At 46.9% G+C, this 14,980-nt stretch overlaps 1 protein-coding gene across 3 annotated transcripts in view; it reads left to right on the plus strand.

Moving 5' to 3' along the window:
• Positions 1-14,980, plus strand: part of EEIG1 (estrogen-induced osteoclastogenesis regulator 1) — a 35,710-nt gene that overhangs the window by 14,868 nt on the left and 5,862 nt on the right. For 2 of the 3 annotated variants that reach the window (XM_052667728.1, XM_052667729.1), the window contains exons 3-11: positions 4,949-5,069; positions 5,385-5,414; positions 8,429-8,545; positions 9,027-9,073; positions 12,033-12,187; positions 13,282-13,389; positions 13,842-14,031; positions 14,209-14,330; positions 14,817-14,886. In XM_052667728.1, the coding sequence (XP_052523688.1) occupies positions 4,949-5,069; positions 5,385-5,414; positions 8,429-8,545; positions 9,027-9,073; positions 12,033-12,187; positions 13,282-13,389; positions 13,842-14,031; positions 14,209-14,330; positions 14,817-14,886 (960 nt within the window). The remainder of the gene's footprint in view (positions 1-4,948; positions 5,070-5,384; positions 5,415-8,428; positions 8,546-9,026; positions 9,074-12,032; positions 12,188-13,281; positions 13,390-13,841; positions 14,032-14,208; positions 14,331-14,816; positions 14,887-14,980) is intronic. The other variant, XM_052667730.1, reaches the window with a different exon arrangement.

Here is a 14,980-nt window from a genome sequence, read left to right on the forward strand (position 1 = left end):
CTGCATTTGGCCTGGCAGCAGGTAGAAGGGCAGCAGCCCTTGGTCCTTGTGAATGTGGCAGGTTCCCACACGAGTGCTCAGCGTTCTGTCTGCTAGTGCTGCTGGCTGCTGGTTCTTTCCTTTTCCTTGCAAGGCATCTGGGTGGCAAAGCCTTGGAGATACAAGTTTTTTAATAACATCTGTGCTGCAGTGAAGTGCTCTGTCCTAAGCCTGTTATTTGGGTGGTATTTGGATTGTAAGTCTAAGCCAGCTAATGGCTAGATAAAGGCTCACTTTCTATTGCATGCATTTTCGCCTACTTTTATACTGTCTGTGCTTTATGGACACTGATTAGGCCTTCTGTTTGCAGCAGGACTTGCCATGTTTCTAAGATGGTGTAAATGCTGGTGTGCAGGGAGTGCAGCACTGTGAATGCTGGTGCAGAAAGGGTTTGTCAGGTGTTTGTGCTAGGCCGTACAGTAGGTGTCTCTTTCCTTACAGCTTTGCACTAGATGACCTGGTTAAAATAGAAGCTGTCTTCTCCAGAGTGTAACACAGGACTGTTCCAGGCTTTCTGAGCTAAGGGGCTGTCAGCAATCCTGCTCTAATTCTTCCTTCAAAAGTGCTGGGGAATAGATTAGGCAGCCTTAATGATGTGTCCCTGCAGCTGAGAGAGGAGCCAAGGCGTGGAAAGAAATGCTGGAGGAGATGTATGGCATCGCCCTTCAGGTGCAGTCTGTTGAAAGAAGTTATTTTTTTTACTTTCCTCAGTAACTGTGGGCATGTCTTTGTGCCCACGCTGCCCTCTTCCCCAGGAGACCCACTGCTGGGCCATCAGAGCCCCTTCAGAATTTTCTTTTCAATCGGCTGCCCTTTAAAGGAGTCTACGCTGAGGCTTGGTGGCCTCTTCACGATGGCACTGTCTTTGTGTGCCTTATCAGATGGAGATGTGAGATCAGTGATGCTATGCTGCTGTAGGAGGTGGTGAACCAGCCGGGGGAGCAGAGCACTGTCTGCTGGGAGCAGGGCAGGGGATTTGTTCTGCCTGAGGGATCTGATGCAGGACTGGGGGTGTGTGGGCTGGGCAGCAGCAAGAGAGCTTGCCATAGCCTTTGTGCAAATGAGAGGAGGGGAGCTGAATAAGAAGCTCTTTGTGTATGCTTATCTGTGTGCTGTCTCGTTTAGCTTGAGGTTTTCCCACATCTGCTCCCATGTACGAAACATCAAACTGACACGCGTTCTCTACTGAAATGTTTGGTGTTTCAGAAGCTATTTTGTGTTCTTTGCCTTCCCAGTAAGCCTGTAGCCCTTCCGTAGCGTTTTGTACTTCTGGCTGTCTTACATACAGCTACTGCTGTAAAGTAAGGGTGATACATCTGCATTTCTAAACAATTCAGCAAGGCAAAATTAATTCCTCAGGCTGTGTTTGAGACGCTGTACCCAGCTGGGCACAGCTCTGCTTCGAGGCTGTAAATAGAAGTTCTAATTCCTGTTGTGGTGTCTGGTGGGGCAGGACTCATGTTAGTCTGAAGTAGCATGGCTCTCATACGTGGCCTTTTCTAGGAGCATTGCCTTGTGTGCTTGTTGTAGCTGACTCTCAGCATTGTGGCTTTCTGCAGCAGTGCTGCTCTCTCTACGGCACTGAAATCACAGTTGGTAAACATCTCATCCATAAAATCTGTTCCTAGCGCTTTCTTCCGCCTGTCTCAGAGCTGCAGTGAGGCTGTGAGAGATCTGGGCCCCAAGAGGCGTTGTGGCTTTCACCAAGCACTGTTAGTTCTACACCGGGATGTAACAGTAGGCAGTGCAGTGGGTTACAGCTGTGCATCACGGCCGTGAGTTCGGCTCAGATGTGCTGTGCTGGATCATTCTTGGTCTGTACTTGCCTGGTAAGGGCTGTCCCACTGCTTGGCACCGGGCTGACGTGGGCCAGGAGCTCAAATGCCCCACAGCATTGCCTTTGGGACGCTGCTTGTCCCAAAAGCTGCTGTAGGCTCATGTTGGTTTGTTCTCTGCTGGTATATTTAGGTCTGGGAGAGTAATTATATAGCTTTGAATAAGCCTTGAGGTAGAAGAGGGCGAAGCTGAGCCTGGAGGGGATGTGGCCTCATGAGGGCTTTGCAGTAAAATAGAACAGTTTTTGTTGGTTGTTTTTTTTAATTATTTAAATAAAACTTCAGAAGTCCTGCTGAATTGACACCTAGTACCCAGCATTGGTTTGGTCTATTTCTGATGCTTCAAATACAGAGCAAAATTTTAAATTGAGCCCTTTTGGTTTTCAGCTGTTCGTTTCAGGGTTTGCTTTTAGGTGCTGTGTGATTATGCTGGAAGGAAACACCTCTGTGGGTGCTTTGGGCGTTGTGTTGATTTCTGTCTGACGGATGCTAATTGTACATCAGAGAATATTCTAAAGCTAAACGCTTCTCATCTGAGTCCACTTTCTTCCTATTTTAGCGCTCCCTAATTACCATCCTTACGATAGCTTGATGGGAGGTGGCTGGGCAGAGCCCACCGCTTCACTGCACGCTGTCTTTTGGAAACGTGGAACTAATTTCTTACAGTGTGACTTGAAACAATGCTGCTCCCTTGTCTGATCGTACAACCCCAGCCCCCACCCAGAAAAGCCACTCTTGAAAGAAAAAATGTTGGAAGTTGTTGCTGAGCGTTTGCAGGCTGGGGGCTGTCTGCAGTGCTGCGTGCCTCAGCCCGTGCTGCCAATGGCTTGAGCTGAGTGCTATCTACAGCAGGTTTGGGAGGCCAGCAAATCTCCTTCACAAGCAGCAAACTGTTTCTTATGCTAACAGCAAGTTAGTTATGAAGGAGCTCTTTTATCAGTAATCAGTGCTTTTTGCCACATTTGGAAATAACTAGCGTCAGTTGGATTTAGCAGCATCCAGCAGACGCTTCATCATCGCTGCACTGTGTATCACCTCACCTCACACAGGAGGGGATCGCAAGTAAGACTTGTGCACGCAGCCAAGGCTCCAGCCCGTGCTGGCAAGTGGGGCCTGCAGCAGCACTGCTGAACCCATCGGGTGCGAAGCTGCCTTCTGAGCTTTGGTTTGAAGCTCTGGTGTCGTTAGCAAAGAGAGCTCTGGCCTTGCTGTCAAGGAACCAGTGGCTCCTTTGCAAAGGACAGGAGAGCAGTGCTGCTGGAATGATTAGTGTCTCTTGCATGCTGTGCACATCCCTCGCGTTTCTGAGGCACCTGTGTTTACAAGCATTTCTCTGTTCAGTTGAATTCTTTTTTCTTTTCGTCCGTACCTGAATTTTCCTTCCTTTGGGTCATGTGATATACCTCCTGCTGTGTCAGTTTCAAGGCACCTCAGTTATGAAACTTAACTCAACTAATATGGCTGGCTAAATGAATAGGCAAAGCCATTTTTATCCCTCTGGGAATCTACTCCTGCCTGGAGGAGTTGGAATGACTTGAGTGGAGCAGTGAGAACCAGATCTCATCTTGAATAAATCCCAAATCCGAAGGTATTTTCAGCACTTAGATGTCTAACATTTCAATGGCTTCCATTTCTAGATGGCAGTTTTAAGTTTGCTGCCTTGAAGGAGCTGCTGTCTTCTGTTTTCCCACCTTTTAATGAAGGATGATCAGTCCTCTGCCTTACAGGGGATTACAGATTTTAGTTTGTCACCTACCCCTTCTCTGGGCTCTGCTCTTGGCTCCAGCCAGCATGTTGAAGTCTATCAGGATAGCTGGGGACTGGGGGGGCCTGCAAGTTCAGGCCCCAGCCCATGGCTTTGTGTCAGGGTTGTGCAAGGGTTCTGTTGGGCTGACTTCTGCTCCTTCCTTCTCAGGAGGAGTCGAGTCAATATCAGGATTGATTTCTTCCCTTTTCCCCCAATATCTCGAGCCTACGCTGTGCCTGGGTCAGACCGCAGGAAGCTTTTCTCTCACTGCCAAAGCAAACAGTTTATCTTGTGCCCTTGCCCCTTTTGTCCTGTGCTGAGAGAAGAGATAAGAGTTCTATGCAGACTTGCTAACTCACAGCGTTCAGCAGTGCCTGCTTCCCCATAATTGGCTCAAGACCAAGGCCTGAGCTGTAAGGAGATCACTTGGTGCTGAGGATCACTCGCTGCCCAGGGCCTTGCAGAAGGCTCCCTGCACCTCCTTTTGTGCTCCTTGGAACCCACATTCTTTAGGAGGTGAATTTCAGCCTTCTTTGAGAGCTTTGCAGAAACCCAGTCTGTACCTGAAGCATTTCATGTGCTCAGAGAGCCTCTTCTTCTTCCTCCTCATATTCCTCTCGTGGCTCTGGTGCATGCCTGAGTCACAGCCTCCCAACTCACCCAGTGTCTGGGGCAGGATGGGGAGAGCTGGGTGAGGAGGATTGCTCTGTCTGGCTGGCACTGTTCTTGTTGCAGTGACATCCACAACCTTTGTGTGAAGCATACTGCATGTGCTTGGCGTGGTCCTGTCTGCATGCACCTGAGAGTGTTTCCACCTGTGTTATTGTCCTCCATCAGGCCAGCTGTTCTCATGGACTTAGTCCTGGCTTATGAGGCAGGATGGGAGGGAAAAGCTGTGCAGGAAAGAGTGCAATTTTACTGCACAGAAAGCTGTTCAAAGGTGATGTATAGGAAGACAAGCTTACAGACCTTCAGCCCAGTTCAGTTATAAAGGTTGGGTCTGTCTGGGTTGGACAGTGAATGAACTAAACCAGCAAAGCAGGAAACAGAGAAGAGCTTGGGAGAGAGCTTAAGGCAAATGTTGGTGAGATATGATTAGCCTGCCCTGTAACCTAGATGGATTTGATCTGCATTGGCTGGTGCAATTGGTTGGTGCTAAGGTTACACTCTTTGTTGCAGTTTCAGGTGGCATGGATTGAGTTACCTGGTAGAAGATCTTTGCAGACAATGTTGCCAGTCAATAACAAAGATTCTTAATAAGTGGGATTGATTTGGCTCTGTACTTTCATTTGAAAACTGTGTTTTGTTTTTCTTTGTATTCTCACAGAGAAGAAGTCCAGGAAAATTGTGTCCGCTGGAAAAAGAAATTTACCTTTGTGTGTAAAATGAGTGCCAACCCAGCCACAGGGCTCCTGGACCCCTGCATCTGCCGAGTATCCGTCCGTAAGGTAGGCACCAGCTTCTGCTTCCAGCAGATACCACCTCTAGTTTGGTGTTGCTTCCCAGCTGCTTTTTTTTTTGGCAGCAAGGAGGATGGTGATGGTTTACTGTGGTGGGAGGAAGGATTGTTTGGGTTAGGACAAACTGCATGGAGCCTCTTTCCCAGCCAGGGTACTTAACAGAGAGCAGGGTGTTGGTACCCTTGAGAGACAGAAGTTTGTGAAATCCTTACAGCAAATTCCAGGGTTGAGTAATGACTTTCCCCCTGTTTCCCCAGCACATGTAATAGCTGCTTTTCCTGTTTGTTTTGTCTCCCATTATAGGAGCTGAAGGGCGGAAAAACCTACTCCAAGGTAAGAGCAAAGAAAGGGCAAATGTGACAGAGTGGTGACTGCGCTGTGTGCTCCTAGTGCTGTACAGCCAGTGTAAACCCGTGGCTGAACAGTCAGAAAGTAGCGTGGATGCTGCATGAAGCAGTCTGGAGAAACAGTCATTGGTTCTTAGTTTAGGCATGAGTTAAGTGATTTTCCAAAAAAACTTACTGGCGGGGACAGGATCCAGATTGTACTGGATGTGGATTTGGGAGGGGGGTTGGGAAGATGTTGTGCGTGTCCTCAAACTTTGGGGAAGTTCTGAGTCAGATGTGAACTCTTTGGCTTCTGGCAGTGTCTTGCTAATGAAGAAATACAGACTGAGTTCTGTTCTCCCAAGCACAGTAACCAGTTATGGCTGGGGTGGGTACTTCATTGCATTGTGAGCACAGGCAAACACCTACAGCAGAAATCACTTCCTTCCCAGGGTGCAGGAGACACTGAGGCAAGAAGTGAACATTATTTTTATGTTCTGTTACACCCCTATCCTCCTCATTTTCTTGCTCAGGCTGTAGGAGAGACAACGGGCTGGATGCCACCCCCTTCTCTTTGTGCTGGAACAAGAGACAATGTTGGCTTAAAAGCAGAGTTCACACAGAGCCCGAATCCATGTTTGAGAATGAGTCACTGGTGCTAGTTTCTAATAAACAGATGTTTGGGTTGCACACAGCTGTGTAGGAATTTGTTCTAATCCTTCCTGGGGCCATGGATGTACCAGGCTTTGAGTGGAAGGCTGCACTCACACCTTATCACTGCAGTGTCACAGAGAACAATGTCGCTATCCGTACTGTTCCTTTTTTGTGGCTAATGAAGACAGTGACTCTGGGGCATCAGTTTCTCTTCCACTACGTTCACATTGAGGGAGCAGTTATTCCTCTGTTCTGAGGAACTGCCTGTCCAGGGGGTGCAGATGAGTTGGAGAGAAGTGCCCACGTTTACCTGCTCCCACTTCAGCAGGGCTAATGGCACTGAAGCTGTTTGTGCTCAAGACAGAGTTTCCATAGCCTGGTGCACCTTTTGGTTTGACGTTGTTGTCACTTCAGTGTCAGGGGTTATAGAGTGGAAACTAACAGGAAGGACTGATAAAGCGGAAACTCTTTCCCAAGCTGGAAGAAAAACCATCAGCTGGCTGGAAAACTGAGGAAGCTATTAGGAAAGGTTACTTCTGAAAACATCCTCTTGCTAAGGGATCCTTCCTCTATATACTGGGAGTCTGCTTCCTGAGGAGAGCATCTGACCTCGGCGCACACTGTGCGTCTCCCACACTGCTCTGGTGTTGGTCTCTGAGAGGCTCCTGGCACTCTGTTAATGCCTTTCGGTGGAGGAATGGGGATCATGGCCACTCCTGTGCCATGTTGTACAATGCAGCCACACCAGAAGAACCTCTTCTGTCCTCCAGTTGTGATGCGCTGCAGCTCAGTGTGTGGCTTTCTCCTCACCAGTTCATCTCTGAAAGATTAGAAAGTCACTGGTTTGGGGTTTTTTTTTTATTGCTGAATATTCAGCAAGAAACATAGCCCTTGATAAGAAGATAAGGACAAAAAGATGTACAGCAGGGAGTAGAGAAACATTTGAGTTAAGGGAATCCTTAAGAAGGGAGTGCAGTTAGTTTTTCCTTTTTTCTTTCTTTCTTTTGGAGCAGAAAGGTTCCTGTTCTATCTCACCCCCTTTTTTTTTTCTTTGCCATCAGCACTTGTTCCCTTTTCAGAGTGAGATGAAGGAAGCAAAGCAGGTATCTTAATCTTGTTGCTGTCATCCCTTGAATCATACTTCTTGTGCAGGCATGTTTAGGCTGCAGCTTAAACTTTTGATTTGGAACAATGGGAGCCAGAGGTCACACAGCAGTGGCTGTGGTTTGTGCTGTAACTCCCATCAGCTTCCACAGGTGGGACCGCCACATTTCTTTAGCATGGAGTTACAGTCTGAGGCTCACAGTTGAGTTGTATCATCCAGGTTGTCACCACCAGGACAGGAGGAATGTACTTAATGCATAGAATAATAGCTAGATCTGAGCTTCTACTCTTCCACCTTCTCTCCTTGTTCTTGTGGCAGCTGATCTGTATGCTGAAGTGATGCAGACTTTCTGTGCTGAGACTGTTTGGCCAAATGTGGGTTACAACATCACTTCAGGTTAGATTAGATGAGGCACGACTGACTTCTGTGGAGTCTGAAGGATGCTGTAACTTGCTTTTGGGAAAGCACTGTATTCCTACAGTAGGAGTTAGAGCAGATAAGCGAAGCTATTCTTCTTCCTTGTATTTGTACTCTAGAGACATCAAATGCCCTCTTTGAATTTACCTGTAATCTTTAACTTCCTGTCACCTTTCGTGTTTGTTTTCTGCTTTCTATAGAATGCTTACAGAGCTCACAGCTAACTCTCTCTTCTCTTCTTACTGTCAAGTGTGCTACTTGCTAGTTAAATCTTAGAGATGTTGAGGAAGCTGTGGTGCAGGAGTTTCCCAGCCACATCTGTAGCAATGAAGCTCATGTGGCTCTTGACTTCCAGCTTGCTGTGCTGCAAGGCTCTGCTTTGTATTTCAGGACAGCGTCAACTTTCCTCTGTAACAATATCCTTTCATCTCCTGGTTCACATGCTCCGCTGCATTCTGGCATGGCCCAATGCAAAGAGTACCTTATTATGTTTGCGTATGTGTGATTCTGTTTTTTCCACATCGTTGACCTAGTGCCATCCACGTCCTTGGTTATGCAATGGCTACAGGCTGATTAACACTGTCCTGGCCAGCATCACTGCTCTGTTTCCTTCCTTGCACAGAGCTGATGTCCCTCTGAGTCACCCAGCTGGGGATGGGGAATGTATCCCTTCCCGTTCTCAGGTGTAAATGCTCTCCACAACCACATCTCTGTGTGCACTGGCTTGTGTTTCTGCCCTGACTCCCAGAGGTGCTATCTTCCTTTAGTCTGTGCATCTCCTCTATTGAGTGATTTGATTTTCTCACTTTTTTTGTTCTCTCCTCTTTCCCTTTTCTTGATGGCAGCTGGGCTTTGCTGATCTAAATCTGGCAGAATTTGCAGGCTCTGGATCCACTGTTCGTTGCTGCTTGCTGGAAGGATACGATACTAAGAACACACGACAGGACAACTCCATCCTAAAGGTACAGCAGCTGGCATTGCCACAGTGGAAATCTTACTGTTGAATTCCAAAAGACCACAACTAGAGCATATTGCTGGGCCTGAAAGAAGGTCCTGCTATGTGTGAAGATGTTTTGCTTTTATGCTGCTAGTCTGATTCAGGAAGCTTGTCACTGTCAGAGTCACCCTTTGATACACTGGCATCCATTTGGCCAAGTGATGAGCCTCAGTAGCATTCTGTGTCATCAAAGAAAGCATAAACAGGGAGAAAGATAAAGTGCATGGTCAGGGTTGCCAACCTGCCTCCTGCTGAGCCACTGCAACCTGCAGATATTGATGCCAGCCCTTTGGGGAGGGAGGGAATACCTTGCTAAATTCCTGAAGCTGATCTCCTTTTGAGAGGAGGTAGGTCTCAGTAAGCTTTACTCCTAGCCCTTGGCCTCCTCCTGAAGCAAAGAGCTCTGGGCACTATGGCTGATGATGTGCTTTGTTCCCTCTCTCCAGGTCACGATCGGGATGTCCCTGCTCTCAGGGGACCCCTGCTTCAAAACGTGAGTTTCTGACAACTTACCTTGTTTTGAGAGACCAGAACACCATGTGCTTTTCCTGTTTTCTGCTGGAAACTAAAATTGCTGGGGAGAGGAAAAAGGTGTCCTTGAGATTAGAAAATACAGGGGAGAACTTGAAACTGGTGGTCTAGACTGTTGAATCAGCTCGAATAGCACAACCGAGCTGTATTCTTGATTCATTTGTTCTCTGCTCTGCCTTCCAAGCTATAAAAAGGAAGAATCTACTGTAGGGTAGGGGAATCCTGGATTTCAAAACCAGTGGTAACATCTGTGAGTGTTGGGAGATGCGAGGGGTGACTGCAAAAGCTTTGTGTGTGTGTGTGTGTGTGTTTGTGTGTGTGTTTGTCAGTCAGTTTTCCCTGCTGCTCTGTGAGATGACATGAGGGTGAAGTGTTTTTTCAAATTTTCCTTTTAAACTCAAACTGAATTTCTGGATCCCTTGCACTGGGGATTGCCTTGGTTAGGGCTTTTTTTCTCCTTTTTTCCCTGGGAAAGAAATGGGTTTGTTTGCACATAGCATCTTCTGTTTCTTAATGTTGGTTAAGTGGTGTTGTGCACGAAAGATGGAGTTTCTCACAGCTCTGGGGATGGTTTTGGTGACCTCTGAGAAAGGAAAGGTCAGTGAAGAAAACAATCTTGGGAACAAGCATATTTTAATGCATACCACGCAAGATAAAGATGTTGAGTTGAAACAGCAACAAAAATACTGCAAAGCTGGAACATCTCAGTTTCTCTGCTCTTCTACAGGGACCTACGTTCATAATTTGTACTTATTAGGAGAGAAACTGTCACCATGCTTCTTCAAGTCCATTGTGATAAGAAAAGAAATACAATGAAGCTGTGATGCAGTTGTTTGCTCAACAATTGTTGGAGCATCAGTTAGCAGATGCAGCAGTACCATGTGCCTTTATACTGCAGTATAAGGTTGCAAGGCTCTGCAATCTGGGCCAGCCTGCAGCAGTGAGCTGTAAGGCATGTGGCTGTACACAGGACTGCTGTATGTTTGGTTGCTTTGTGTTGGCTCCACAGTGTGAGAGAAGAAGGCTTTTCCTTGAGGCCATCTCTTGTAGCAGTAACATTCTAGGCTATAGGTCTGATTTTAGCAGCTAGCTTGAAGTGCATAGATTAGCTTGCATGGTTGTAAAGTGCCACGTACCTCTTGATGTAATTTTTATTTTGTTAACACCTTTCCACAGTGTAGCAGAGACACTTTGAACCCATAAATGCAGTACCATCTGATTCTGGGGAAAAAAAAGGCTTCTGGAGGAAAATTTGAGTATGTGAACCCACTTTTAATAATGACAGATGTTTTAAGTCCAGGTTACCAGGATTAGTTTCAATGATAAATTGAAATAATGTCTGACAATAACGTTTGACAAAAATACCTGCTGCTTTTGTGGAAGCAAGCCCCCACTGCTTTGCCTGAAAATTATGCAGAATGGAATATAAATATCAATTTAATAGAAGTAGGGTCAGTCTGAAGGTCAAACCTCCTTACTTTCTTAAAGGATTTTTGCAGTCATCCAATTTCTTTATATGGTGATGATGTGCAAATGTCTAAAAATGGAAGCTTTGCATGTAGAATAGTCCTTGATGGGGAGAGCTTTTGAGAAATGACACTCATTAGAGGATTAGGCAAGAATTAAACTGTGCTGGGAAATCACTCCTGAATGTGCTCACTGAGCACTTGCTTTCTGCAGCAGAGCAGAGCTTCTCCTGGGTGTCCTACAGAGGGGAGCACGGGCTGCTGCCTGACCTGGCAGCTGCTGCAGGAACAGCTTGCTTGATGAAGGCAGTAAGGGCTTTGTTAACCTGTGAAACAGAGTCCCTGAAGTACCTGGCTGCATGTAAATCACTGATAATGCAATTAGGAAGGAGGCTTAGTGGTGGTTATTGTTTGTTTTCTGTTTGTCTATTATTTGTTTGTTAGTTTGCTTTCCCCTGGGGACGGCATGCTGTGGGTTTCCTGCAACCTTTACAGCTCTCTGGCTGCCATAAGAAATGCCTTCAGTATTTTCTCCCAAAACACTGGAAGGATCCTCTCATGTAGCACCTACCCTCAGCGGCCTCAGAGATCCAAGCGAGACAAATAGAAGTTTTTCTTTCTCACTCCTTGCTTAAAAAGCGTGCTATAATCCATTGGTTGCAGTTCAGCCTTCAGGCTGTAAGGAAGTTAGGGCTCCAACAGGAATATTAACCTTGCCATGCTGCACATGCCATGGCTTCTACTCAAAAACACTTCTGGAGGAAGGGAGGGGGCTCCAGGCGCTTGCAGTTCTACCCTGGAGCCAGCATTTACAAAGGGATGTTGGGAGCACACAAAATAACCAGAAAAATAATTTTGACAGCTGTAAAAATACTTTAGTCTCACTGAAAATCATCAGATTAAAAAATGGAAAGGTTATTTAAACACTGTAAAAGTGCTCTCATAGGGGATGGGGGATAAAAGGCTTCTCTCTGACCTGAGCCAGAAAGATGTAACAGGAGGGTGCTGGAATTTAGAGCTGGACAAAAGCAAACTGGTTCCTGTTTGTGAAGCTGACTGGCTGCTGGAACATGTGCTGGGGGAAAAGGGCAGCTCTGGATAGTTTCCTGGAGGACAGTGAGGTTGTCCTGCATAAATGATGGAGTGCTCCGTTTTTGCCTTAATTTACATCAAAAACTTGCTTTTCCTTGTAATCAGCAGTTTGTAAAATGCTGCATCTGCAGTCCAGGTGCACTATGAGATGGGGAAGACCTAAATATTGCATATAGCAAGGGAGTGGGGGAGAAGGGAGGAAGCAGCAAATGTTATACTGGTCAGAGAGGCTGCCAGCTTCCCTCCTTCCTTGTGAGGATGGGGGCAGGCTGAGGGGATCCTCTTGGTCAGTGAGTCTGCCCAGCGATGGGATGATCCCCAGGCCCTGCCTCACAGCTTGTAACACTTCTCTTCTGATTACAGGCCGCCTTCCACTGCCAAATCCATCACCATACCAGGGCAGGACTCTACCCTGCAGCTTACCTGCAAGGGTGAGGGAACCACAAGCAGCAACAGCAGTTCAGCCACAATTGGTTCTCTGCGTCAGACCAAGCCAAGAGCAACCATTCTCAGCTCAGGTAGGAATGCCCATCCTGCAGCCATGCAATGTTTAGTTGTACTTGGATGCTTGCTCTTCTTTTTCCCAGCAATTGCAAGCAGGGAAGTTCTTTAATATTTCATGACTTTTCAAACCCATTTTCATTGCTCTCAACTCATTTAAGAAATTCAGGGAAAACCAAACTCTCAGTAAGTGGGTCTGAGGAGAAGCAGCATGAATCTTTGCCACATCCATACCTCTGTTAGTGGAGATAAAGCAATCTGTTCTTTTTCCTGAGGAATTAATAATTAATGTATCGCGTTCATCTCTGCCTTCCATTGTGTTCAATGACACTTATCATTGTTCTCCACTCAGCTACTCTTCTAGAAAAGCTTTGAAGGTTTTAGAGGTTGGTTTGAGATCTAATGGCCTTGATCCAGCTGCTGATGCAGAGTTCTTTGGCTTCTGTATGAGCCCATTTTCAAGGACACTGCGTTTTCCTGTTGCTTTTTTTCTTCCCAGTGCACTCTAAATGTGCAGGCATGTGCTGCACAGAAGTAGAGCTCTGGTCACATCACCTCAGTGACAGCACAGCAAGCAGGTGCTGTTCTTAAAAAGCTTGCCAGCATGTTACACTTGCACACTTTCAGATAAACTTGTTGCAAGGGAGGCAAGCTGGGGCAAGGGCAAAGAAATAGAGGTTTTCTGTACCGAGCTCAGATATGATTTAAATGGTGTGGGCTCACCAGTAATAGCAGAACAAAAGCCATAACAGGAGAAGCACCCAAACGGAAATTGTAATACTTTACTGATGGTGGCCATTTGATACTTTCATGCTGTTAGCTATCTGTAGTTAAAGTCATTAACCTCTGGACACTGTCCTTCTAGGTCCTTCAAGGCCAAGGTTAATTCAGGCACTGGGTACTAGAATTAATGATGAACTTAACAGAGGAAACTATTGTTGTCATCCCTAGTTGCAAAGTGCATGTAAGCTCTTTGCTAGCCTGTACAACAAGCTTCTACCAACAGACTTTCACTTCCCTTAATCTAGTGGCCCAGGATCAGCATCTAGTCTAAGGCTGCGGGCCGTGTACCCATGTGGTTGTGGTGTAACTGGAGTGCCTTGTTTCTCAGCAGGTGTCCCTGAAGAACCAGATCAGAACCTGTCCAGCCCAGAGGAAGTCTTCCACTCAGGGCACTCACGGAACTCCAGCTATGCCAGCCAGCAGTCCAAGATCTCTGGTAACTATTGATCCACATGGCTGTGCAGTCACCGGCCCCGTCCTTTTCTTTGCTGCAGCAAGCTCTTGTGAGAGTGACTTGCAGCCTTATCTCCTACCCAGCTCTGTAATATCAGAGCTTCAGGCTCTGCAAATAAGTTCATAGATGTATGTGTAAACCTCAGTATACAAGAGCAGAAGCTGCGCTGTGTGTTAACTCTGCGTTCAGGAAGGAGGAGAGGAGAGTGGTTAGGCCCTGGAACGGGCTGCCCAGGGAGGTTGTGGATGCCCCGTCCTTGGCCGTGTTCAAGGCCAGGTTGGACGGGGTCCTGGGCAACCTGGTCTAAATGTGGATGTTTGGTGGCCCTGCTAGGCAGGGGGGTTGGAACTGCATGATCCTTGAGGTCCCTTCCAACCCGGGTGATTCTGTGATTCTGTGAGGGGAGGTGTGCTTGAAACCCCGCTGTGTTTCAGGTTACAGCACGGAGCACTCCCGTTCTTCCAGCATGTCTGACTTGACCCATCGCCGGAACACCTCCACCAGCAGCAGTGCGTCTGGGGGGCTGAGTATGACAGTGGAGTGCCCTGAGGGAGAGCGGGAACACAAACTAGAGAAGCCACCTCGCCCCCCCAGACCGGCTCTTCTGCTGGACAGACCCTCCCGGTAGGTGACCGCCGTGCAAAGCCCCGTCTGTGGGAAGTTGAGATGGAATCTGCTCTCTGGTCTTCAGGCAGCGTTAGGTTGGAATTAGCTCCTGGGAGAAGGATTGTTCCTAAAAGGAGTGTTTAAATGTCTGCCGTTAAAGGCTGATTTTTTTTTCCCTTGATTTTCTTTCCCCAGGAGGAAAAAGGATTCAGTGGAGAGTCACCCAACGCGAGTGGATGACACCAGGATCGATGCAGATGATATAGTGGAGAAGATAATGCAGAGTCAGGACTTCACAGATGTCAGCAATACTGAAGGTGAGAGCATGAATCTCAAGAGGGGAAGTCTTGGCTGTTTCCTTAGCAAAGCTGCCAACCTTGTACACAGCCAGATTTGGTCTGCCACAGACTCTCCCCTTTGACAGAAATTTCTTTCAGTGGTTGCTAGGTGTTTCTATGGTAGTAAACTGTGGATTTGAGAGCTGTGCATCAATTTGGGAACAGTGCTTGCCACTGTTCTTCTATGGACCACAGCAAAGGTAAAACAGTAACTTAAACATAAGGGTGAGAGGGGGGGAAAATTGCTCTTTTTTCTTAGCTTGATTTGTATATGAGGCTCCCTTTTAAAGCAGGAGGAACTCTTAGGGATCCTATTGCTATGGGAACAACATACAGTGTGCATGTGGATTCACAGAAATGCACTTGTTCCTATGCTGAACATTCTGTAATGCAGCTGGGAGAGGAGAACCTGGCAACCATCAGTAGTTCTGTACTTTGATGTCCTACTTCCCTTTCTATCTGCAGACAGCAACCTGCGGTTGTTTGTGAGCAGAGATGGAACAACCACACTGAGTGGTATTCAGCTGGGAAACAGGTAGGTTTCCTGAAAGGACTGCAGACAGTCAGACAGAGATTAGTTAGCTCTGGGTGCGCAGAAAACTGTCACCTTTGCAACAGAAGAGATTTCT

This window comes from Tympanuchus pallidicinctus, unplaced genomic scaffold, assembly GCF_026119805.1.
Source record: "Tympanuchus pallidicinctus isolate F22 unplaced genomic scaffold, pur_lepc_1.0 scaffold8, whole genome shotgun sequence".
Lineage (NCBI taxonomy): Eukaryota > Metazoa > Chordata > Aves > Galliformes > Phasianidae > Tympanuchus > Tympanuchus pallidicinctus.